The following is a 27,027-nucleotide window of genomic DNA, read 5'->3' as shown; positions in this document are numbered from 1 at the left end:
GTATTTACCCTGCTAGTCCCCCTGATACTAAGGGGCAATTTAGCATGGTCAATCAACCTAACCTGCTCATCTTTGGACTGTGGGAGGAAACTGGAGGAAACTCAGCAGACACCGGGAGAATGTGCAAACTCCACACATACAGTGACCTGAGGCCAGAATTGAATACGGGTTCCTGGCACTGAGGCAGCAGTGCTAACCTCTGTGCCACCATGCCGCCCAGGTCATTGACCTGTCTTCTACAATTTCCCACAGGACAAATAGTTCAACTGGAATGGGATCCTTTCACTTGCTGTATAGTTGCTGGAGTAACTCTGGCTCTGAACAGTTACACTCCTGAGAGAGACAAGGAGAATATTAATCAGAACCCCTCACCCAGACACACCATGCGTTGAGCTCCAATGATACATTTTTAAAAAATTATTTTGAGGGATTGCTGGCAAGGCCAGCATTTGTTATCCAATCTCCAACTGCCCTCAAGAAGGTTTTTTGTGAGACCCCTGGTGATGGGGGCAGGGTCAAAGGTCAGGTGTTGCCATGTTCTAAATAAAACCTATATTAAAAAAAACCCAAAGAAAATAGAACAGATGTTGGAAATCAGAACCAAGATCTCAAAATGCTGGAAAATACTCCAAACTTTAGAGAGAGAGAGATCTAAGAGAGAATGTTTCAGGTCATTAACCTTCCAGCAGCAGCATCCTGAATAAAGGGTTATAAAGATAGTGGGTGTAAAAGGCATTGACCTGTCTGATTAGCCAAGATTGTGTGGCATGGTGGAAAAGGCTTGATGGACTGAATGGCTTACACCTGTCCCTATGTCCTTAAATATTAACTCTTGTTTCTCTCTGCATGGAGGCTGAATGAGAATTTTCAGCAATTTCTCTCTTACAATATCACCAAGTTGAGAGCAGAGTTGCCTGTAAGTGTTACAGGGGTACCATCATGGACCCTGAGAACGAAGGGTTTGCCTTTGGGGAGGGTTAGGGTGTGGCTGCAGCCAAGGACTGAGGCTCCAGAGGCTGTTCAGTTGGTAGCAGTCTTGCCCTTCAGTCTGAAGGTTGTAGGTCCAAGCAGGTCCAATTCAACAACTGACCAACATATGAAATGGGAGCAGGAGTAGGACATTTAACTTTTTGAGCCTGCTCTGCCATTCAATATGTCACATTGGCACAGTGGTTAACATTGCTGCCTCACAGTGCCAGGGACCAGGTTCAATTCCAGCCTTGGGTCGCTGTCTCTGTGGAGTTTGCATGTTCTCCCCGTATCTGTGTGGGTTTTCTCCAGGTGCTCCAATTTCTTCCTGCAGTCCAAAGATGTGCAGGTTAGGTGGATTGGCCATGATAAATTGACCCTGGTATCAAGGAGATTAGCAGGGTAAATAGGTGGGGTTACATGGCCATGGCCAGGGCCTGGGTGGGATTGTTGTCAGTGCAGACTCGATGGGCTGAATGGCCTCTTTCTGCACTGTAGCGATTCCATGATTGATTAAAGGTCATGGTTGATCTGTCTGAGGAAGTGATGATCTAATACAGGACTCCCATATCAGATCAAATACTAAATCGAGACTGCATTTGCCCTGTCCATTGGAATTTAAGTATGTGTGCAAATATTTATAACTCAGCAGCACCTTGAAACTGAAGAATTGTTCATGATAATGTTTCTGCTTGTGGGATCTTGCTGTGTGTAAATGGGCTGTCTCCCCCTCTACTTCAGTGATGTACCTTGGGATATCCCTTGGTCATGAATGGTGCTATAGAAATGTGTTTTTGCTCTTGGGGAGAGTGACTGGTTTTTGTATATTTCTTACAGAAATGTGAGAATCTACTGCTCTCCATGTACTGTGATGAACTGAGCGTTGCTTTCCAAGAGCCAGTTCCTGCTTCAGTTGTAAGTATTTGTTTTCCATTCCCAGCACCCCCACTCCTGAAGGAGCTGGGTCACTGCACAGCCACTTGCTGTTCTATGTCACACACTGAGGGGACTTCCTACACCTTTGAACTCAAGTGTGGGAACGAGGCAGAGTATCGAATTGTCACAGGCCGTCGGCCAACCATGTAGGCCTTGCTGGTAACATTCAGAGGAGGCTGGCTTTGGGAATTAAATGAAACAACCATGTCTGATTGTAGTGTGGTGGATTGGGGCGTGAGGGGTTCTCCGCCTGATCAGAAGAGAGGGGGAGGGGGATTCCCCAACATTAACAATCGGAAGGTTGGGGTTTTTCTTGTCTCTATTGATCAAAAAAGAGTGGGGGCGGGGTGGTTTCCCATCCTTAACAGTTGGAAAGTGGAGGGTTGCAGTGGCTCATTGAGTCCTACAGTGCAGAAGGAGACTATTTGGCCCATCAAGTTTGCATCCCACCCAGGCCCTATCCCTGTAACTCCACATATTTATCCTATTAATCTCCCTCACACTAAGGGGCAATTGAGCTTGGCGAATCAACTTAACCCGCACATCTTTGGAGTGGGGGGGAAGGGGTGGGCATGTGTCCTGACAGCAGCAATGGGAAAAGGGAATTCCCCCTCCTGGGTGATTTTAGCCAAGCTTTTTAAAAGTGTGGCAATATTAATGGGCATGTCAAGTGAGGCTGGAGTCCTGGGTACGGGGTGGCAGGTTCCCCTCAATGAGGTATCTTCTCTATTTGAATTCATTTGAGTTGTTACCCAGGCGTTGGCTAGTCCAACACTGCAGTCACTAGCAACTCCAAGTCTGCCGCCAACTCTATTTGCCTTGTTACCTCTAACCCCTTGGTATTTCAAGCAGGCTGCTTATTTCTGGCAGGTTCCTGACTACTACAAGATCATAAAGAACCCCATGGACATGTGCACTGTGAAGATTAAACTGCAGAGACATCACGCACAGCACTACCAGCATCCTGAGGAGTTTGTGGCAGATGTCAGACTAATCTTCAAGAATTGTGAGGAATTCAATGAGGTAACAGCAATAAAACAATAAGATGAAAGCAATAAAGCAGGGCTGTGCTCATTGGGATGGTGTTGGGGGAGGGGGGCGGTTTATGGGGGTGTGAGTGGGAGCGGGGTGGTTTGGGGTGGTGTGGGTAGGGGAGAGTGGCAGTTGGGTTTGTGCTTTCCTCCCCTTCCTTCCCTCCCCAAGGTGCTAATTGTTTCCAGAAGGTTCTAAGTTTCCAGAAAGTCCACGTTTGTAGATATTGGGCAGCAGTAGCATTTACTTTAGGTTCAGTATTGATCCCTCTTATTTTTGAATGTTTATCATGTTAAGAAACAGTCACATTTCTCAAATATTAAAATTTACCAGTGTGAATAATTAATTAATACAGGAACTGTGACAGACTCCAATCAATTAGTTATCCTGGAGCTCAATGATTGGCCAAAAAGAAAAAATAAACAACTAAATAGAAGGAACGATTTGCATAAGAGATAAGAAATAGGACCAGGAATAAGCTTTACAACCCCTCAAACCTATTCAATAAGATCATGGCTGAATCTTTACATCAATTCCATACAATGTACAAAATCTATTGATTTCAGTCTTGATACCCTGCATACCTGATAGACTCAGTAAGAAGTCTCACAACACCAAGGTAACCTTGTGTTGTGAGACTTCTTACTGTGTTTACCCTAGTCTAATGCTGGGATCTCTACATCATACCTGATAGACTGAGCAGAATTACAGATTTCTGCAGTAGGAAATTCCAAAGATTCATAGTGCTTAGAATGAGAAGACTGTAAACATGTACTAGGCATAGGCTGTCAACCCAGAAATGACCCTTTTATTCCTACTGTCTGGCTTCTGAAGATTAATCAATTCTCTATCTGTGATAATGTACTTCTTTTAAGGGTAAAACAAAATGGGTAAAAGTAACAAATTGTTTAATTTGTTGACTGGTTCAATCAAATAAATTAAGGGTGCAGGAGGGGATTGCGATAATCCCTTTAAGGGACAACCACAAACACATCTCCCTCACCAAAAAAAAGATTAAACTTCAGATCAAAACCACGTCCCCAGCACTAATCCTTGAGGTATCTCATTTGTCACAAGCTGTCAACCTGAAAATGACCCCTTTGTTCCCATTCTGTGACTGCTGCATGCTTCATCAACCCACAATCCATGCTAATATATTACCCTCAATCACGTGGGCCCTAATCTTGGTGTATCAATTCCTTGTGTGGCGCCTTATTGAAAATTCAAAGGAACCACACTTACTCGTTCCCTCTTATGTGATCCGCAAGTTAAAGCCTCCAAAACCCAACAATAGATTTGTCCCTTTCATGAAACTACCCAGTCATATTCTGATTTTTCAAAAGCTCTGTCACCATATTTCTAATGATGGGTTTGAAAACTTTTCCCTTCTGCTGATATTGGACAAGCCCTTTATGTGACTGTCAGATTTTGCTTTATAAATCCCCTGTGAAGCATTGAGGGATCTTTCATTATGTTAAAGGTGCTATGTAAATGCAAATTTCTGTTAGTTGGTCTGTAGTTTTCTTTTTGGATCCATTCCTGAACATCTGGTTATGTTTGCTACTTTCCAATTCATAGGGACCTTGCTAGAATCTAGGGAGTTCTGAAAGATCAAACCCAATGCATCCATTACCACTATTTTAAAATCCTAGGATAAAGGCCATTCGCTTCAGAAGGCTTGCTAGCTTTTAGTCCCATGAAGTTTTCCAGCAGCATCCTTTATCCAGGGCGTCACAGTGATTACCACTGCTCCCTCTCAGCGCCAGGGACTCGGGTTCTATTCCTGGCTTGTGTCGCTGTCAGCGCTGAGGGGGCACATTCTCCCCGTGTCTGCGTGGGTTTCCTCCGGGTGCTCTGTGACAGACATCTGAAAGACATGCCTGTTAGGTGCATTGGCCATGCTAAATTCTAAAATTCTTTTTTACTTAAACACTTCAGCTTCCTCAATCTCGTTTGGCCGTTGGTTCCTTGCTATTTCTGGTATTTTATTTTAACATCTTCCATTATGAAGACCAATAGAAAATATTGGTTTGATGTCTTTGCCATTTCCTTTTTTCTCCTATCTTTACCTCTTCCTATTTTGATATTTGTGGAAGCTCTGACAATCTTTCAGAAATATTCTTGTTAGTTTGTCCTCATTACCTTCTTCTATCAATTTCTTGGTCCTCTTTTACTGGATCTAAAAATCCTCTCAATCCTCATTTGTACTATTTTTGACAATATTTTATGCCTCTTGTTTTTAAAGTAGTACCTTAACAGCTCTTGGCACCTCTCATTAGTCACAGAATACGATTCCTTTGAAGGTTTTATTCCTAAGCAAATAGATGTTTGTTGAGAATTATGAATTTGCTGTGTTCTCCATTGCTTATTTATCATACTGACAATTTGTGGCACAGAAGGAGGCAATTTGACTCATTGAGTCTGTGCTGGCTCACTACAGTGCAAACCAGTCAGTCCCAATTTAGCCCTTGAATTGCCTCTTCATTTTCCTTTCAAAATAATTGATGTTTTTCCAGTTCCATCATACATTTTAACCTAATTTCTCAACTACTTTATCCAACTCTCCCCTTGTATCCATATGATTGACTTTCTTTAAATTTAATACCCCAATTTTGGGCTTGACCACATCAATCTTGAACTCAAGATGAACTTATATCATATAATGCTTATTGTTCCTTGGAGGGTACTTTACTACTGGATTACTGATTAACCCACCTCACAACGCTAGATCAAAAGTAACCCGTTTCCTAATTGATTCCCCAGCGTACTATTTGGGTACAATAGGTATTGACTGTATGCAATGTAACTGGTTGTAGAGGGCTGGGCATGACAGAATTGTTAGAAATGGTGAGCAGGTATTAAAAATAAAGACAGTAGCTTTCAGAATGATAATTTGTGATATACAAAGTACAAAGACAACAAGAAACACAGCTATTTAGCTATTCCTAAAAATGAATATTTCTCAATCAATCTCTCCTTCAGGCAGCACAAGCTCTTCAACAGGCTGAATAGACTTCCATTAGGGTATTATCCACAAGGCCAGTACCCCCTGTATTGTGGCATTTCCTCACCACTACACCAGAGGCTAGGCCTGAATTACGTACTAAAGTCCCACGTTCGAGTCTCGTCTTGAGTCACTGCCTTTGTGGAGTTTACACTTTCTCCCTGTGTTTGCATGGGTTTCCTCTGGGTGCTCGGTTTCCTCCTATGGTCTGAAAGGCATGTTGGTTAGGTGCATTGACCCAAACACATGCTGGAGTGTGGGAACTAGGGAAACGTCACAGTAACCTAACTGCAGCGTTAATGTAAGCCTTACTTGGGACTAAACTTTTTTAACTTTAGTTTGAACTTGCTAACTGAGTGATCCCACTGAATCAAGCTGGTGATTCTGTATTCTCAACTCTCGCCATAAATTCATCCCATGGCATGATATCAGGCTTTAAATTTGACCTTATTGTGCCTTCCCCACCCTTTTAGACAATGGCTTATCTCTTCCACCTATTCCTGGATTTCCTTACTCCGTTAGGTTAGAAGTCCATTTTGGTTGTCATTTTTAGATTGTTACCTTAGGTCTCTCTCTTCCCTTGTCCTGTCACTGCTTTCTTCCTCCCTTTTTGACATTGAGCCACACCACATTTCCAATATCCACTCTGTTTATTCCTCCTAAAATCCCCTCCCCTGTAATTCCTTGTGACCTGGAACATCCTTATCAGAACTCCTCTCAATCTTCTTTCCAATAAGCTCCAGTTTCTCCAATCTATCCCTGTAAATGGAATGGAATTCTTATGTGAGCACCCTTTAAACAACCCCCCCAACACACACATACACACGTACTCGCATATATACTCTTTGAGAACCGCATGACAAGTATACATCTCACTAAACTTCCGACCAGCACCTTGGGACAATGGCACAGATGGCGCCTGACAGAATGAATGGCAGAAGGTTGAGTCTTGGTTATAAAACACATGTGTTTCTGTGTCCTTGCAGCCGGATTCGGAAGTGGCTCATGCCGGTAAGACCTTGGAGCAGATCTTTGAGGCGAAGCTGTCTGCACTGTTTCCAGACAGGACATTCCCACCACTGGCAGCCACTAAACCAGACAACGAGTGCACAAATGTTAACATTGACTCAGAGGACGACGATGAAGATGTTGTCCAGCCTCGGAGGAAGCGTTGCAAAGGGAGAGAGAGTCCCATCTTCATAAAATGACCACAGAAGAATCTTCTCTTGTTAAATAGACTTGGTGAGGACTGTAATATTTGTATCATAGAAATAATATTTAAGAGAGAAGCAATGCTTGAAAAATCTAGTTAGTGATGAACACTATTCTGTATTAGAATTACAAACCAGCAGGTGGTAAATTAAAGACATTTCTGCTACCTCACAAACATGCCTGCTTGTTTGATTATGAATCCTAACATCAGTCATTACTTTTAGCCATGTTACACTTCAGTTACAGCACACAATCATGCCCACTGCAGGGCTGATATTTCACTCCAGTGAATGAGGGATTGCTGGGGCATATAAGGACCAAAAATGGGGCCAAAGACTCTATGAAGGCACATCGGCTGCTTCCAGTGCACCATGTTTCCTCTGCCCTTGAGTGCCTTAGCTGATTGTCTCTGCTGCTTTCCAAACTACCTGGTATTTCTAAAACCCAACAGCAGCAGGCTGCCTGTTTGCCTATCAAATTGATACAAGACCAAGGACATGAAATCAACGCCAACACAATGGGCAACCAGCCAGTGGCCTGCATTGCCCACCCACCATAACGTCAAAGTCTCCTCCAGTGCCTTCTTTAATGACTCTGTGTAACATGGTGCTGCAGCGCAATATTGATGACAGCTCTATGCCAGTACTAGGGGATTTTCACAGTAACCTTATTGCAGTGTTAGTGTAAGCCTGGCTGTGCCACTAATAAATAAACTGTGTATTTGCCTCCTTATCTCCTTCAGCATGGGCTTGCTCACTATTATTAGAGATGGCTGAGAGGTAATTTAATAAAAGTCTAAAATTACGAAGTTTTTAATTCATGTATGAGCGTGCAGGTTAGGCTAGCATTCATTACCCATCCCCAGTTGTCCTTGAGAAGTTGGTGATGAGCTGCCGCCTTTACCGTTGCAGTCAGTATGGTATGGGTACACCATCAGCGTCATTGGGAAGGTGTTCCAGATTTAGGCCCAATGATTGAGGAGGAACAGTGCAAATGTTCAAGGGATGGTGTGCAGCTTTTAATGTAACACCTTTATTCAAAAAGAAATTCAAGAAAGGAGGGAAAAGGAATGCAAGAAACTACAGGCCAGTTAGCCTAATATTTGTCACAGAAAATGCTAGAATGCATCATTGAGGTAATAGGACACTATAATTAAGAAAGCCCACTCTATAACGCCTCTACTTTCTCAGAAGACTAAGGAAATTTGGTGTGTCAGCTACGACTCTGTCCAACTTCTACAGATACACCATAGAAAGCATTCTTTCGAGTTGTGTCACAGCTTGGTATGGCTCCTGCTCTACCCAAGACCGCAAGGAACTACAAAAGGTTGTGAATGTAGCCCCATCCATCACGCAAACCAGCCTCTCATCCATTGATTCTGTCTACACTTCCTGCTGCCTCGTAAAGCAGCCAGCATAATTAAGGACCCCATGCATCCCGGACATTCTCTCTTCCACCACCTTCCATCGAGAAAAAGATTCAAAAGTCTGAGGTCACGTACCAACCGACTCAAGAATAGCTTCTTCCCTGCTGCTGTCAGACTTTTGAATGGACTTAGCTTGCATTGAGTTGATCTTTCTCTACAGTCTAGCTATGACTGTAACACTACATTCTGCACTCTCTTGTTTCCTTCTCCTATGAACGGTATGCTTTGTATAGCACACAAGAAACAATACTTTTCACTGTATGTTAATTTGTGTGAAAATAATAAATCAAATCAAATTAGAAAATCTTAATTTATCCCAGAATCAACATTGTTTTGTGAAAGTGTTTGACTAAATTCTTGCTGTTCTTTTTTGAGGAAGCAACAAGCAAGCAAAGGGGAATGTGTAGGTGTGGTTGAGTTGGACTTTCAAAAGGCATTAAATCAGGTATACCATCATAGTACACAACATAGAGTTCATAATAAGCATGGCTGAAAGATTGGTTATCTAACTGGAAGCATTGGAAAGAGTGCAGAGGAGATTACCAGGCTTTGTTAAGGGGAAGTCTTGCCTTACGAATCTGGTAGAATTTCTTGAGGAGGTGACAAAAACAGTCGACGAAGGATGAGCTGTTGATGTCGTCTATGTGGATTTCAGTAAGGTGTTTGACAAAGTCCCTCACGGTAGGTTGGTTGAAAAGGTTAAGACTCATGGAATACAAGGACAGGTGTCTAGATGGATTGGTAACTGGCTTGGTAATAGGAGACAGAGAGTAGTAGTGGAAGGGTCTTTTTCCAGCTGGAGGTCTGTCACTAGTGGTGTGCCTCAGGGCTCAGTACTGGGACCGCTTCTATTTGTAATAAATATAAATGACTTGGAAGAGGGAGTACATGGTGTGATCAGCGAGTTTGCAGATGACACTAAGATGGCTGGATTGGCGGGTAGTGAGGAGCAGTGTCAAGCAATACAACGGGATATTGATAGACTGGTATATTGGGCAGATGCATGGCAAATGGAGTTTAATCCTGATAGATGTGAGGTGATGCATTTTGGGAGAAATAATGTAGGGGGGAGTTATATGATAAAGTGTAGACCTATAAAGAGTACAGAAACGCAGAGGGACCTGGGGTGCAAGTGCACAAGTCTTTGAAGGTGGCAGTACAGGTGGGGAAGGTTGTGAAGAAAGCTTATGGTATGTTAGCCTTTATAGGAAGGGGTATAGAGTATAAGTTACACGTGTTCACTGTGTTCGTTGTCATATGTGGACATTTCTGGAGACAGCACATCTCCCGAAAGCCCACATATGCGGGAAATGTCTAGAGGTGCAGAGATTAAGGGCCCGGGTGAGGCAGCTGGAACTGAGGCTGGAGGATATGTTTTTAGTTAGGGAAAATGAGGAAATAATGGATAGGGACAGTAACACTGAGCAGATACCAGGACCTAGGAGGAGAGATGGATGGGTTACAGTTAGGAAGAGCGAAAAGAAAAGGAGTCATGGCACTAGGACCGCCCCGGAGGAATTACCCCGGAATATCAAGGGTGGGGTGACAGCTGGGGTAGAGAAGGCAAGGGAGGGAGATAAGAATACCTCGGAGGAAGGGAAGAGTGCAGGGTGTGAGATAGTGGTGGGGGATGGGAAAGTCAAAGGGATTGACAGGCGGTTCTGTGGGCAAAAGCGGGACTCCAGGATGGTAGTCTGCCTCCCTGGAGCAGGGGTACAGGATGTTTCAGATAGGGTAGAGGGAATTTTGAAGGGTGGAGGGACTGAGTCTGATGTGATAGTGCACGTAGGAGAGAAGGATGTAGGAACAAAGTGCAGGGGGGACATACGTAGGCAGTTCAGGGAGTTGGGGGCTAGGCTGAAATGTAGGGCCTCCAGGGTGGCGTTCTCTGGGCTGCTGCCAGTGCCTGGGGCTAGCAGGGCTAGAAATAATGAGATACTCCAACTAAATGCATGGTTGAAGGATTGGTGTAGGGCAGAGGGTTTTAGATTCGTAGACCACTGGGAAGTCTTTATGAAAGAGGGGAAAATATACAAGAGGGATGGGGTACAGTTAACTGGGAAGGGCGTGCATATCTTAGCTGGAAGGTTAGCTGGAGTGTTTCGGCAGGGTTTAAACTAATATGGAGGGGGGGTGGGGAGGTGGACGGAACTGGGATTGGGGATAGGGTAAGCCCGGAGGGTAAGAAGAAGGATCGGATTGTTTCTGAGGGTCTTCGGTGCATGTGTTTCAATGCTAGGAGTGTGACTGGCAAAACAGATGAACTGAAGGCAATAATGTTCGAAAGGAAGTTGGAAGTGGTGGCGGTGACAGAGACTTGGTTAAAGGAAGGGCAGGACTGGCAGTTGAATGTTCCTGGGTATAAGTGCTTCAGGCGTGATAGGGGTGGGTCGCTGAGAGGTGGGGGAGTGGCGTTGTTAGTTAAGGATTGCATCATAGCAGTGCAGAGGGAGGGAGGTATAGAGGATATAGGAATCGAGTCGCTATGGGTGGAGTTGAGGAATAGGAAGGAAGATGTTACTATGTTGGGAGTGTACTACAGACCGCCCAACAGCCCGAGGGCTGTGGAAGAAGGGATAAGCAGGGACATTCTAGATAAGTGCAGGAAGAATAGGGTGGTGGTAGTGGGAGATTTTAATCTCCCCGGGGTAGATTGGAAGGTGCCGAGATCAGAGGGTGCTGACGGGGAGGAATTTGTACAGTGTGTAATGGAAGGATCTCTGGAGCAGTATGTGGATATCCCGACCAGAGAGGGGGCTATACTGGACTTGGTTCTGGGGAATGAGCCTGGGCAGGTGGTTGACGTTGAAGTAGGAGAGCATGTGGCTAACAGTGACCACAACTCTGTCTGGTTTAAGATATTAATGGATAAAGATGAAGCCTGTCCTAAGGGGAGGGTGTTAAACTGGGGGAGGGCTAGATACAACCGGATTAGGCAGGATCTTAAAGATACGGACTGGGGTAAGCTGTTTGATGGCAGGTCGACGCTGGGTATGTGGGAGTCTCTCAAGGGAAAACTAAAATCTTTGCAGGAAAGACATGTGCCGGTCAAGAGGAAGGATGGGAAGGGTAGGATTAGAGAGCCGTGGGTAACTAGGGATATTGAGGACCTGGTCAGGAGGAAGAGGGAGGCGTACATTAGATCTAGGCATTTGAGGACAGAGATAGCGTTAGAAGAATACAGAGAATGTAGGAGAGAACGTAAAAGGGGCATCAGAAAGGCAAAAAGGGGCCACGAAATGGCTTTGGCGGGTAGGATTAAGGAAAATCCTAAGGCATTTTACTCCTATGTTAGAAACAAAAGGATGGTTAGAGGGAAGATTGGTCCTCTCAGGGACAGAGGAGGGGAACTATGCTTAGAGCCTGGGGGAATGGGGGAGATCTTGAATGAATACTTTGCGTCGGTATTCACGCAGGAGAGGGGCCTGATGTCTGGTGCTGTGCTTGAGGAGTTTGAGGATCCGTTGAGGGAAATAGTCATCACGAGGGAAGAGGTGTTGGGACTTTTAGACAGTATAAAGACGGATAAATCTCCGGGGCCTGATGGCATCTATCCCAGGCTGCTAAGGGAGGTAAGGGATGAAATTGCTGGGCCTCTGACGCAAATCTTTGTCTCTTCTTTGGACACAGGTGAGGTCCCAGAGGATTGGCGCATTGCAAATGTAGTACCGTTGTTTAAAAAGGGTCAGAGGGATAACCCAGGGAATTATAGGCCGGTGAGCTTGACTTCAGTTATAGGCAAGCTAATGGAGAGGATCCTCAAGGATAGGATGTATGAACATCTGGAGCGCTGCAATCTGATCAGGGATACGCAGCATGGCTTCGTTACAGGGAGGTCGTGCCTTACGAATCTAGTGGAATTTTTTGAAGAGGTGACAAAAACGGTTGACGAAGGACAAGCCGTTGATGTCGTCTATATGGATTTCAGTAAGGCGTTTGACAAGGTCCCTCATGGTAGGCTGATAGAAAAGGTGAAGGCTCATGGGATACAAGGCCAGGTATGTAGATGGGTGGAGAACTGGCTTGGGAGGAGGAGACAGCGGGTAGTAGTGGAAGGCTCCTTTTCCAGTTGGAGGTCTGTCACCAGTGGTGTGCCGCAGGGCTCGGTACTAGGACCTCTTCTATTTGTGGTATATATTAATGACTTGGAAGAGGGGGTAGGTGGTGTGATCAGCAAATTTGCTGATGACACTAAGATGGTTGGATTGGCGGGTACTGAGGAGCAGTGCCTGGCAATGCAACAGGACATAGACAGGCTGGTAGATTGGGCAGATAGATGGCAAATGGAATTCAATCCGGAGAAATGCGAGGTGATGCACTTTGGCCAGAATAATGTGGAGGGGAGTTATACGATAAAAGGTAGAACTATCCGGAGTATAGATACGCAGAGAGACCTGGGGGTGCAAGTGCACAAGTCCCTGAAGGTGTCGGTGCAGGTGCAGAATGTGATGAGGAAAGCGTATGGTATGTTAGCCTTCATAGGAAGAGGTATAGAATATAAGAGTAGGAGTCTGATGTTGCAGTTGTATAGAACGTTGGTTAGGCCTCACTTGGAGTACTGCGTCCAGTTCTGGTCGCCGTACTACCGGAAGGATGTAGAGATCCTGGAGAGAGTGCAGAGGAGATTTACCAGGATGCTGCCTGGTATGGAAGGGCTGTCTTACGAGGAAAGATTGGATGAACTTGGGCTGTTTTCCCTTGAGAGACGTCGGCTGAGGGGGGATCTAATAGAGGTTTATAAGATTATGAAGGGGATAGATAGAGTAAATGGTGGTAAGCTTTTTCCGCTATTAGAAATGGATAGAATGAGGGGTCACGGGCTTAGGGTGAGGGGGGCTAGGTATAAGACAAATATTAGAGGGCAGTTTTTCACGCAAAGGGTAGTGGGGGTGTGGAATGCACTGCCGAGTAAGGTGGTGGAAGCAGGCACGCTAGAGTTGTTTAAGAGTCACTTAGACAGCCACATGAGCGGGCTACATATAGGGGGATATAGTAGGCCTTACTAAACATTGTAGGCTTGGGATTATGTTTTTGCCTCAGGGATGTTACAGTCTTTGCCTGTTTAATAATGAATTTTTTTGTCTCCACAGGCATTTAAGTCCAGCAAGGGGCATGCATGCGGCAGGTTGTGGTGGGCTGCTCTTGGACGTTGCTTCGGGAGTTGCCTATTGCTTCATGTCGCTAGTGTGCTTAAACTGGACCATCTCGAGGGCAACATGACAGCTCAGAGACTATCTCTGTTGCTGTGCGGACACATGGATTTGGGCCTGTGTCTGTGGGAGTTTGCACGTTCTCCCCGTGGTTGCGTGGGTTTCCTCCGGGTGCTCCAGTTTCCTCCCACATCCCAAAGATGTGCTTTTAGGCTGATTGATTGGGTACTAAATTGTCCCTATATTGGACCTCCCTGATCCTCGCACATTAGGCCTAGACTAAAATCATGAATAGGTCACTGGGACGGCGGCGCGGGCTCGTTGGGCCGAAGGGCCTGTTTCCCGTGCTGTGTTGTTCTTTGTTCTTTATAAGAGCTGGAGTCTAATGTTGCAGTTGTATAGAATGTTGGTTAGGCCGCATTTGGAGTACTGCGTCCAGTTCTGGTCGCCTTACTACCGGAAAGACGTGGAGACCCTGGAGAGAGTGCAGAGGAGGTTTACCAGGATGTTGCCTGGTATGGAAGGACTGGGTTATGAGGAAAGATTGAGCAAATTGGGGCTGTTTTCCCAAGAAAGACGGAGACTGAGGGGAGATCTAATAGAGGTATATAAGATTATGAAGGGTATAGATAGAGTAAACAGTGGTAAGCTTTTTCCTAGATTGGAAACACACATTACGAGGGGCCATGGGCTTAGGGTGAGGGGCGGGGGGGGAGGTATAATTCGGATGTTAGAGGGAGGTTTTTCACACAGAGGGTAGTGGGGGTAGGAATGCTGTGCCAAGCAAGGTGGTGGAGACAGGCACGCTGGAGTTGTTTAAGAGTTACTTAGGCACATGAACGGGATGGAGATGGAGGGATATAGGAGACTGTTTTAAATAAGGTTCAGGAGCCTTGGGACGTCCCTGGGCATCAATTGATTCCTATGGACCTTCCAACATATTTTCTGGCTCACTTGTTTTACTTTTGAGCTTCTGGGGATTCCCTTGAATGTTTGTATAAGGATGTGCATGGTATTGATGTTTTTCTCTTTTAATCCACAGGTGTTTTAGTCCGCCTTGTTGTCCAACTAGGGGCATACACGCGGTGGGTCGTACGAGGGCTGCTCTTGGTTGTTCCGAGAATAGCCTAGTACTTCACGTCGTTAGTGTACGCTTAAACTGGACCAGATACTGGGCAACACGACAGCTTAGTGACTATCACTGCTGTGCAGACACATGGATTTGGGCCGGTGTCTGTGGGAGTTTGCGCATTCTCCCTGTGCTTGCGTGGGTTTTCTCCGGGTGCTCCGGTTTCCTCCCACACCCCAAAGATGTGCTGTTAGGCTGATTGGTGTAACAAATTGTCCCTAAATTAGTCTTCCCTCAATGTGGAATGCCATAAGTATAGACAAGAGTCATGGGTGGACAGGGGACTTATAATGTTAAAATGGCGGTGCGGGCTCGTTGGGCCAAAGGGCCTGTTTCCCGTTCTGTGTTGTTCTTTGTTCTTTGCTCTTTGATGCTGCCTGGTTTGGAGGGTAGGTCTTATGAGGAAAGGTTGAGGGAGCTGGGGCTTTTCCCTTTATAGCGAAGAAGGATGAGAGGTAACTTAATAGCGTTTATAAGATGATGAGGGGATAGATAGAGTGGACATTCAGAGATTATTTCCTCAGGTGGATGTAGGTGTTACTAGGGGGCATTACTATAAAGCTCATGGTGGGAGATCTTGGAGGGATGTCTGAGGTAGGTTCTTTACTCAGAGAGTGGTTAGGGTGTGGAATGCACTGCCTGCTGTGATAGTGGAGTCGGACACTTTAGGAACTTTCAAGCAGTTATTGGATAGGCACGTGGAGCACACCAGAATGACAGGGCGTGGGATAGCTTGATCTTGGGTTTGGACATAGCTCGGCACAACATCAAGGGCCAAAGGGCCTGTACTGTGCTGTAGAACGTAGAACATTACAGCGCAGTACAGGCCTTTCGGCCCTTGATGGTTCCACTGGTCGGTGCAACAATCTAATGACCCAATCTAACCAGTGGAGCCAATCTAACCTAAACTATTCCAATGTTATCCATGCTGACCATTTGAACGCCCTTTAAGTTGGCGAGTCCACAACTGCTGCAGGCAGGGCATTCCATGCCCATACTACCCTCTGAGTAAAGAACCTACCTCTGACATCCGTCCTATAATTACCACCCCTCAACTTAAAGCTATGTCCCTTGTGTTAGCCATCACCATCCGAGGAAAAAGGCTCTCATTATCCACCCTATCTAACCCTCTGATCATCTTGTATGCCTCAATTAGGCCACCTCTTAACCTTCTTCTCTCTAACGAAAATAACCTCAAGTTCCTCAGCCTTTCCTCACAAGACCTTCCCACCATACCAGGCAATATCCTGGTAAACCTCCTCTGCACCCTTTCCAATGCCTCCACATCTTTCTTATAATGCGGCAACCAGAACTGTACGCAATACTCCAAGTGTGGCCGTACCAGAGTTTTGAACAGTTGCAACATGATCTCACGGCTCCGAAATTCAATCCCTCTATCAATAAAAGCTAACACACCGTATGCCTTCTTAACAACCTTATCAACCTGGGCGCCAACTTTCAGGGATCTATGCACATGTACACCGAGATCTCTCTGCTCGTCGACACGACCAAGAGTCCTTCCATTAGCCCTATATTCTGTACTCCTGTTACTCTTACTAAAGTGAATCACTTCACACTTTTCCGCATTAAACTCCATTTGCCGCCTCTCAGCCCAGCTCTGCAGCTTACCTATGTCCCTCTGCAAACTGTAGCATCCATCCTCACTGTCTACAACTCCTCCGACTTTGGTGTCGTCAGCAAATTTACTAATCCATCCTTCTACACCCTCATCTAGGTCATTTATAAAAATGACAAACAGCAGTGGCCCCAAAACAGATCCCTGAGGTACACCACTAGTAACTGAACTCCAGGTTGAATATTTCCCATCAACCACCACCCTCTGTCTTCTATCAGCTAGCCAATTCCTAATCCAAACTGCTAAATCACCCTCAATCCCATGCATCTGTATTTTCTGCAGTAGCCTACCATGGGGAACCTTATCAAATGCTTTGCTAAAATCCATATACACCACGTAAACTGGCTTACCCTTATCCAGCTCTTTGGTCACCTTTTCAAAGAACTCGATAAGGTTTGTGAGGTACAACCTACCCTTCACAAAACCGTGTTGACTATCCCTAATCAATTTATTTCTCTCTAGATGATTATAAATCCTATCTCTTATAATTCTTTCTAAAACTTTGCCCACAACAGAAGTAAGGCTCACTGTTCTATAATTCCCAGGATGGTCTCTACTCCCCTTCTTGAACAAGGGGACAACATTTGCTATCCTCCAGTCTTCTGGCACTATACCTGTAGCCAATGATGACATGAAGATCAAAGCCAAAGGCTATGCAGTCTCCTCCCTAGCCTCCCAGAGAAGCCTAGGATAAATCCCATCTGGCCCAGGGGACTTATCTATTTTCATACTCTCAAGAATTGCTATCACCTCCTCCTTATGTACCTCAATCCTGTTTCGTCTAAAAGCCTGTGTCTCAGTATTCTCCTCGCCTACATTGACTTTTTCCTGCGTGAATACTGTTGAAAAATGTTCATTTAGTGCCTCTCCTATCTCCTATGTCTCCATGCACAACTTCCCTGTACTGTTCTGTGTAGAGAGTAGAGTTAAAATGGTCATTTTGGATTGACAAGCTATAACTACTGGAATGACATGGATCAGTTCTGGAGCCTCCACTATTTACAATCTACAGCAATGACATGGATGAAAGTTGAACTATAGTTGCTAAAAATGCTCATGCAAAGATAGGTAGGAAATAAGTTGTGAAGGGATCTAGACAGTATTACGATCCTTAGCCAGACCTTGGATCATGGGAGGGGGAGATCTGATAATGTTTTATTTAAAGCAGATAAAGGTTGGGATTCGAGACAAGGTAAAGCTACAAGGTTTCACGGGTTTTGAACAAACAAAAACACATTTTACCAAACAAGGTCAGCAAGATAATCTACAATTTATCTGATACTCTAACAGTCAGGCTATGAAGTGCCATCTCACTGAAACTTCGTCTCGCTAGGGTTTCCAATCTTCATATTTGAAGATCTTGCCTTGGAGTTCTCTTCAAAAGTCACTCCCACTTGGATGGCTTTCACAATGACATATCTCATAGGGCTTCAATCTCATCTCCACAATTCCTTTTCCCTGGATTTCCGAATACACTTAAGCACAATTTCAGATCTTTAGCCAGGACAAGCAGAATACCTCTGCTCCAAAGGGGTACCTTGCAGGCTGGGGTCATCAACCTGGATCTACAGGGCTTCCCTTCTGCCACCTTTTTAATGCATTATAAGTTAACTAGGACCTCTTCCTGTCTTATCTCTTGCTCGTTGATTGACCAAAAACTGACTTGCTGACTAAAAATTGACACGCACAGAACTGCTGTTCACTGACCCTTGAACTGATCAGGTGACCTAACACAACAGTCCGAAAGAGACCCACCCTTGTTACCAGGCAGGAACAAACGTAACAAGCAATGGAATATCCTATACTGTAAATGTTCCAATCTGCTAATTTTGCACTGACAGAGAATGAATGGATTTTAAGGTACAAAGAACAGTACAGCACAGGAACAGGCCCTATGGCCCTCAAAGCCTGTGCCAATCATAATGCCTGCCTAAAACCGTATGCACTTACGGATTCCATATGCTTCCATTCCCATCCTATTCGTGTATTTGTCTAGATGCCCCTCAAACGCCGCTATCATACCTGCTCCCACCACCACCTCCCCAGGTAGTGCAGTCCAGAGATTCACCATTATCAAATTATCATTTCATAATATCAGGTTAAAAGAGTGGCATAAAATTGACAAATGGAGTAAAATGTCAACTTATATAAAGGAAATTGCTTTTAATTAAATGAGCGAGACTGCAAAACTCTACAGTGCAGCGGGATCTGGTGTTCCAGGTTGAGAAATAAAACAAAGTCAGCAGGAACAACGTGATGAGAAATTCAAATGGAATGTTGGTGCTCATTGCAAAAAATGCTTACAACTGGACCAGGCATTAGTTAGATTACATGTGGAGCACTGCGTACAATTTTGAGCTTAAGAAGGGAGATAATTGCATTAGAAACAATTGCAGTTCAGAGAAGGTTCACTCGATAAGTGATGGATGACTGCTTGGTATTGACTGAAGAAGGTTATATTCAACAGAAGCGCTCTGCCATTGCTGAGTAGGAATGAATATCAAAATCAGCCTGGAAATGGGGAATAGGAGCTGGCAGGGACAGACAGATTGAATAAAGACCAAAGCCAATAGAAAAGGGTGGAAAGTCAGGTGAAATCTCGTGGCGAGTGCAGCCAAATGCCCAGATCTGTGGTAAGCACTGTTTGAATAACGTCTCAGTTCCATGCCCGTGTGCTTGTGTGCATATGTTAATGGGCCAGTTATGGAATCTGACCACATTCTGTGGCGTAGCATTCCTAGGCTTGCCAGTACAGTGATTTCACCATCTCGCGTGTTGTGCTGAAGTTTATCAGGAGCAAAATGACAAGAATCCCAGCCAATTAGTGACTGATCTATCCCTTCAAGTCCCACTGACCATTCAGAACTGAGTATAAACTCTCCCAAAAAACAGAGATTTTGTTGTAATCGTTGAAACACCAGAGGGAAAAAACCTTGACTTCCTTTTGTCACTGCAGTACAACGCAACATCAAATCTGAAAATGCCCTGAGTTGTCTTTTGATTTATTATTGTCACATGTATTAGCATACAGTGAAAAATATTGTATCTTGCACAGACAAAACATATTGTTTATAGAGAAGGAAAGTGAGTGCGCATTGTAGTGTTATAGTCATAGCTAGTGTATAGTGAAAGATCAACTTAATGCAGGGTAGGTCCATTCAAAGTCTGACGGCAGCAGGGAAGAAGCTGTTCTTTTGCCAGTTGGTACATGACCTCAGACGTTTGTATCTTCTTCCTGATGGACAAAGGTGGAAAAGAGTATGTCCAGAGCGTGTGGGGTCCTTAATTATGCTGGCAGCTTTGCCAAGACAGTGGGAAGTGTAGACAGAGTCAATGGCTGATCGGCTGGTTTATGTGGTGTACTGGGCTACATTCATGACCTTCTGTGGTTCCTTGCTGTGTTGGGCAAAGCAGGAGCCATACCAAGCTGTGATACAATCAGAAAGAATGCTTTCGCTGCTGCACTGAACACATTCCTGCCCCTGAGGGTTTTATCTATTGGTGCTGCATTATGATTGCTGGCTGGAGATGAACGCATGTTCTTGCACCTGATAATACTGTTCGTGTAAGCCTCGGTTTCTCACATGGGACAACCTTACTGTGGTGGAATGGTCAACACAAGACAAAGCTTCTCTCCTTTTCTGATTTGCTTGACATAATTCTACCTTTGAGCTTGTTCCTGGACAGAATGAAGCCCTTTTTGCATGTCAGACAGAGCCAGGACAAAGAGTGTCTGGCCACGTTTCCTTATTCTTTCCTGGAATGTGGCTATCACTGTCAAAGTCAGCATTTGTTGCCCATCCCTGATGGCCCTTCAATGACTGGCTTGTTGGGCCATTTCACAGGGAGAAGTTAAGCATCAAACACATTGTTGTGGACTCATGTGTAGGCCAGACCAGATAAAGATGGCAGATTTCTTTCTCTCAAAGTCATCAGTGAACTAGATGCGTTTTTAACCACAATGCATGTGCTTCATGGTCACCATCACTGCACCTAGTTTTTAATTCCAGATTTTATTAATTGAATTTAAATTCCACCTATCGCCACGATGGGATTTGAATCCACGACGCCCCTGGATCACTAGTCTAGTGACATTATCATCAACTACCCGAATGCTCCCACCTTTTCCTCAGAGGTTCTATATTAAACTCTTGTTGTCATTGAGGAAAATGAAAGTGTCCTTTACCCCACCCTGAAAGACTGTGCCCAGGATACTATCTATCCCGAGCCACAGGTAAATCAACATTAGGGTAAGTGGACCATGGGTGAGGGTGAGTGCCAATGCTACAGTACCATCGGTGAAAAGAAGTGACTAAGTTCTTCAAGGACTGTTCCAAATTGAGTCTGCGACCATCCATTTCTCTTATTTAGGATGTCTGTTTACACTGAAACTCTGTATAGGAAGCTGCTGCTGCTGTATCTTCACTGACCCATGTGCTGATGAAACAGTTCAGGCAAAACTTGTCAGTAATTTGGCAAAACAGCTTTTATTTGAGTTAAATTATAGCATCATCAAGAGAAGCTTTTATTCTAGCCTATACAATAATATACAAAATCAGAACAATTTCAATACAGTGCACTCAAAATATATGTTCACCAAGATAGCTAGTTATAATTGCCAATTATTTCCATCAATGTGAGTATAAATGCATGCTGATTTTTAAAATTTGCCATTGTTATAGATTTTAACTGTTGAGGAAGTTATATATTCAGTAGAATAACATTGAAACAATGTTTTCAACTACCCCGCTCCCTATTCCCCCTTGCAAAAAAATGCAGATGTTGGACAATCTTCAACTTGCTTGATGCTCATTCATGACCTGAAGGTTGGGATTGACGGACATAATGTTAGTACACAATTGAGGAGTGCTGGACAGCTGGATTAAGACGAGAAGATGGCACTGGGATCGGGAGCGAGTTGGGTGACAGGGTAGGTTTGGTTGAAAGGAAAATTATCGGGGAAATGAGGATCCGAGTGGGCCTGGAGGTTTGGATTGCATCTGTTTTAATGCGAGGAGTGTGACGGGTAAGACGGATGAGCTTAGGGCCTTGATGTTCGTGAGGAATATAGATGTGGTGGCAGTAACGGAGACGTGGTTAAAGGAAGGGCAGGACTGGCAGCTGAATATTCCTGGGTATAAGTGTTTTAGGTGTGACAGAGGAGGGTTGAAGAGAGGTGGTGGGGTGGCGTTGTTAGTTAAGGAGCACAAGGCAGCAGTGCAGAGGGAGGACAAAATGAAGGAGTTCGGGATTGCGTCGCTGTGGGTGGAGTTGAGGGATAGGAAGGGAGCGATTACAATACTAGGGGTGTACTACAGGCCACCCAACAGCCCAAGGGCAGTGGAGGAAGGCATTTGTAAAGACATTTTAGATAGGTGCAGAAAGAATAGGGTGGTTGTAGTGGGTGACTTTAATCTTCCTGGAGTGGATTGGAAGGTGCCTAGAGCTGGAGGTACGGATGGGGAGGAATTTGTAAAATGTGTGCTGGAAGGGCCCTTGGAGCAGTACGTAACTAGCCTGACTAGGGAGGGGGCTATACTAGATTTAGTTTTGGGTAATGAGCCGGGGCAGGTGGTTGAGGTTGCAGTAGGCGAACATGTGGCTAACAGTGACCACAAGTCCGTCTACTTTAGGATAAAAATGGAAAGGGATGAGTGCCGTCCAAAGGGGAGGGTGCTGAACCTGGGGAAGGCGATCTATAGCCGGATTGGGAAGGAGCTGAAGGACACTGATTGGGAGGGACTGTTAGCTGGCAAGTCCACGGTTGGCAAGTGGGAGGCTTTCAAGGGCAAACTGATAATGTTGCAGGAAAGACATGTGCCGGTAAAGAGGAAGGATGGGAGAGGCAGGATCAGAGAGCCGTGGATTACAGGGGATATTGAGGACTTGGTCAGGAAGAAGAGGGAGGCATATGTTAGGTCTAAACAATTGGGAACAGAGAGAACGCTGGAGGAATATAGAGACAGCAGGAGGGAGCTTAAAAGGGGAGTTAGAAGGGTGAAAAGGGGGCATGAAATGGCTTTGGCTGATAGGATTAAGGAAAATCCAAAGGCATTTTTACTCTTATATTAGGAACAAGAGGGTGGTTAGAGGGAAAATAGGTCCTCTTAGGGACAAAGGAGGGAAACTATGCATTGAATCTGAGGGAATGGAGGAGATCCTGAATGAACACTTTGCGTCGGTATTCACAAAGGAGAGGGGCTTGGTGTCTTGTAATGTCTTGGAGGGAGCTGTAGATCAGTTGAAGGAAATATCCATTACGAGGGAGGAAGTGTTAGGGTTTTTAGGTAGCATAAAAACTGATAAAGCTCCGGGGCCTGATGGCATTTATCCCAGGCTGCTTAGGGAGGTGAAAGATGAAATTGCTGGGCCTCTGACGCAAATCTTTGTCTCTTCTTTGGACACAGGTGAGGTCCCAGAGGACTGGAGGGTAGCTAATGTGGTACCACTGTTTAAAAAGGGCAGTAGGGATAACCCTGGTAATTATTGACCAGTGAGTTTGACATCGGTGGTAGGAAAATTGTTGGAGAAAATTGTTAGGGATAGGATGTATAAGTATTTGGAGCATTGCAATCTGATTAGGGATATGCAACATGGCTTTGTTCAGGGGAGGTCTTGCCTTACGAATCTGGTAGAATTTTTGGAGGAGGTGACAAAAACGGTTGACGATGGGCGAGCCGTTGATGTCATCTATAAAGATTTCAGTAAGACGTTTGATAAAGTCCCTCAGGGTAGGCTGGTAGAAAAGGTTAAGGCACATGGGATACAGGGACAGGTATCTAGATTGATTGAAAACTGGCTAGGCAACAGGAGACAGAGAGTAGTAGTGGAAGGGTCCTTTTCTAGCTGGAGGTCTGTCACCAGTGATGTGCCACAGGGCTCAGTACCGGGACCTCTTCTTTTTGTAATATGTATAAACGACTTGGAAGAGGGCGTACATGGTGTGATCAGCAAGTTTGCAGATGACACCAAGATGGCAGCATTGGTGGATAGTGAGGAAGATTGTCAGGTGACACAGCAGGATATAGATAGGTTGGTATATTGGGCAGATAGATGGCAGATGGAATTTAATCCTGACAAATGCGAGGTGATGCATTTTGGAAGGAATAATGCAAGGAGGAGTTACATGATAAAAGGTAGTCCAATTAAGAGTATAGAAATGCAGAGGGACCTGGGAGTGCAAGTGCACAAATCTCTGAAGGTGGCGACCCAGGTGGAGAAGGTTGCGAAGAAAGCTTATGGAATGCTAACCTTTATAGGAAGGGGTATAGAGTATAAGAGCTGTCATCTAGTGCTTCAGTTGTACAGAACGTTGGTAAGGCCACATTTGGAGTACTGTGTCCAGTTCTGGTCACCTTACTACCAGAAGGACGTGGAGACCCTGGAGAGAGTGCAGAGGAGGTTTACCAGGATGCTGCCTGGTATGGAAGGACTGGGTTATGAGGAAAGATTGGGTAAACTGGGGCTCTTTTCCTTAGAAAGACGGAGATCAAGGGGGGATCTGATAGACGTGTATAAAATAATGAAAGGTACAGACAGAGTCAACAGTGGCAGGCTTTTTCCTAGATTGGAGACAAATATCACGAGGGGTCATGAGCTAAGGGTGAGGGGGGAGGAGTATAGTTTGGATGTTAGAACATAGAACATAGAACATTACAGCACAGAATAGGCCCTTCGGCCCACGATGTTGCGCTGACCAATTAAAAAAGCAATGACCCTCTAACCTAAACCAATCCCTTTCCATCCATAAACCTGTCCACGGATCTCTTAAATGCCCCCAAACTAGGCGCATCTACAACTGCAGCAGGCAGGGCATTCCAAATCCCTCACCACCCTCTGGGTAAAGAACCTACCTCTGACATCCGTCCTATAGCTACCACCCCTTAATTTAAAGCTATGCCCCCTCGTGCTAGCTTTCTCCATCCGAGGAAAAAGGCTATCACTGTCCACCCTATCTAAACCTCTAATCATCTTATATGTTTCAATAAGGTCCCCTCTTAGCCGCTTTCTTTCTAGCGAAAACAACCCCAAATCCCTCAGTCTCTCCTCATAGGACCTTCCCTCCATACCAGGCAACATCCTGGTAAACCTCCTCTGCACCCTCTCCAATGCCTCCACATCCTTCCTGTAATGTGGGGACCAGAACTGCACACAATACTCCAAGTGTGGACGCACCAGAGTTTTGTACAGTTGCAACAGTTGCAATAAACGCCAAGACACCGTATGCCTTCCTAACAATCTCATCTACTTGATTCCCAACTTTCAGGGATCTATGTACACATACACCTAGATCCCTCTGTTCATCAACACTATTCAGAGTCCTACCGTTAGCCCTATACTCTACACATCTGTTATTCCTACCAAAGTGAATTACCTCACACTTTTCCGCATTAAACTCCATCTGCCACCTCTCGGCCCAGCTCTGCAACTTGTCCAAGTCTCTCTGTAAACTATGACACCCCTCTTCACTATCTACCACACCTCCGACTTTGGTGTCATCAGCAAATTTACTGATCCACCCAACTATACCCTCATCCAGATCATTAATAAAAATTACAAACAGCAGTGGCCCCAAAACAGATCCCTGAGGCACAGGGAGGTTTTTCACACAGAGGGTCGTGGGGGTATGGAATGCACTACCAAGTAAGGTGGTGGAGGCAGGCACGCTGGACTTGTTTAAGGTTTACTTAAATATGCACGAGTGAAACAGGGATGGAGGGTTATAGGAGACGGTTTTAAAAAGGGTCAGGGCCTCGGGACGATACTGGAAATGTAATACTACATGTTAATATTTTGTCTCTTTTAATCCGCAGGTGTGTTGGTCCACCTTGTTGTCAAACGAGGGGCATGCACACAGTGGGTCGTGCGTGGGCTGCTCTTGGATGTTTCGAGAGTGGCCTAGTACTTCGCGTCGTGGTGTGTGCTTAATCCTGGACCAGCAGATGGGCACCACAACAGCTCAATGACTATCACTGCTAGCTGTGCAGATACATGGATTTGGGCCAGTGTCTGTGGGAGTTTGCGCATTCTCCCTGTGGTTGCGTGGGTTTCCTCCGGGTGCTCCGGTTTCCTCCCACACCCCAAAGATGTGCTCTTAGGCTGATTGGTGTACTGAATTGACCCTACACTATTCTCCCCTGAATCTGGTTACAATAGGGGTACCATTTGCATACACACGGGACAAGGTAGGTGTAGGAAAATGCTTTGTTAAGATGGTGGCGCGGGCTCGCTGGGCCGAAGGGCCTGTTTCCCGTGCTGGGTTGTTCTTTGTTCTTTGATTCACTGAAGGAGGATTTAGCATGGCCAATGCATCTAACCAGCATGGCTTTTAGACTGGGAGGAAACTGAAGCAACTGGAGGAAACCCATGCAGACGTGGGGAGAACGTGCATATTCCGCACAGACAATGTCCAAGCCGGGAATCGAACCCAGGTCCCTGGCGCTCTGAGGCAGCAGTGCTAATCACTATTCCATCGTGCTGCCCCCACATTACCAGCATGGTGGAGAGTGAAATCGTCTATGATGACAGAAGTGTCATCATCTAGTGAGGCTTGAAATGTATTACTCTGCTGTTAAGGTGGATCTGTGTCCCTTTGTGGACACTAAGTCTAAGTAGGCCTAAAGGTCAACAGGAGGCCAGTTCAGCGAAGAAAGGACCAGGCATCAATACAGGTGATTGATTGTTGCTGAAAAAAGATACCTTTTTTGAAGCTTTTGGCCTTGCAGTCACCAGGACAACTTGCAGGAATACCAATATCAGGGGATTTATACTGTGTGAGAGGAGGGGGTGCTGATTGGTTGGCAAGTGGACTCTGATTGGTGAAGGTGTTGCCATGGAGAGTGCACAGGGTGATGGTGACAAGGTGATTGATTATTTATTGATGTGTTTCTATTAAAAGGACGGATGCAGGAATACAATAAAAAGACAAAAGAAGATGGGGCTAAGGCCACTCACTGATTCTACTGCAGGCTGACGAAGTCGATGAAACAGCTTGAATTCTGTAGGAAGAAAATATCAGAAAGATTTTAGTGTTTATCCACTCCTGACGCCATGCAGACAAAGGCAGAAATTGGCAAAGGCCAAAAGCAGGCAGCAAAAGCGGCTTCGAAGCCACTGACACCACCACCATCTTTCTCTCCCACACTGTCTCAGACTTAATGCGAGAAACGTAAAGGGCGGGTCCCACAATTTAATGCTGGTGGGACAGGCCCAAAGATAGGATGTCTTTTTTGTTAAGGGTAGCAATCTAAAACAAAATGATTTACAAGTTTGTCAGAATTGAAGCGGACTGAAGCGTCCGATTCCCAGGGAATCTAAAAAAGACGGAAACTCACGGAGAGCCAGCAAGCTGTGCAGAAAGCAACGGTGACAGCTCTTAAAGCAGCAAAGTGGCAAATACAAGAAAATGCAAACGGCCGTGGACAGACAATTAGAAAAGTTAGATTACAGTGTGACTCCTCAGCATCTCTCTACTTGCCCATCAAGAACTAGACAATATTCGGGCTTGGGCTGATAAATGGCAAGTAACATTTA

General features: G+C 45.1%; 1 protein-coding gene across 2 annotated transcripts in view; it reads left to right on the top strand.

The window, feature by feature from the left end:
* Positions 1 to 7,417, top strand: part of LOC145344006 (transcription intermediary factor 1-alpha-like) — a 127,355-nt gene extending 119,938 nt beyond the window's left edge. For both annotated transcript variants that reach the window (XM_080190658.1, XM_080190657.1), the window contains 3 exons: positions 1,807 to 1,884; positions 2,776 to 2,928; positions 6,928 to 7,417. In XM_080190658.1, the coding sequence (XP_080046784.1) occupies positions 1,807 to 1,884; positions 2,776 to 2,928; positions 6,928 to 7,149 (453 nt within the window). In that variant the 3' untranslated portion in view covers positions 7,150 to 7,417. The remainder of the gene's footprint in view (positions 1 to 1,806; positions 1,885 to 2,775; positions 2,929 to 6,927) is intronic.
* The last annotated feature ends 19,610 nt before the right edge of the window (positions 7,418 to 27,027 follow it).

The sequence above is a fragment of the Carcharhinus amblyrhynchos genome, chromosome 6 (genome assembly GCF_965287045.1).
Source record: "Carcharhinus amblyrhynchos chromosome 6, sCarAmb.v2.hapA, whole genome shotgun sequence".
Taxonomy (NCBI): domain Eukaryota; kingdom Metazoa; phylum Chordata; class Chondrichthyes; order Carcharhiniformes; family Carcharhinidae; genus Carcharhinus; species Carcharhinus amblyrhynchos.
This window is presented reverse-complemented; position numbering and strand designations above follow the sequence as displayed.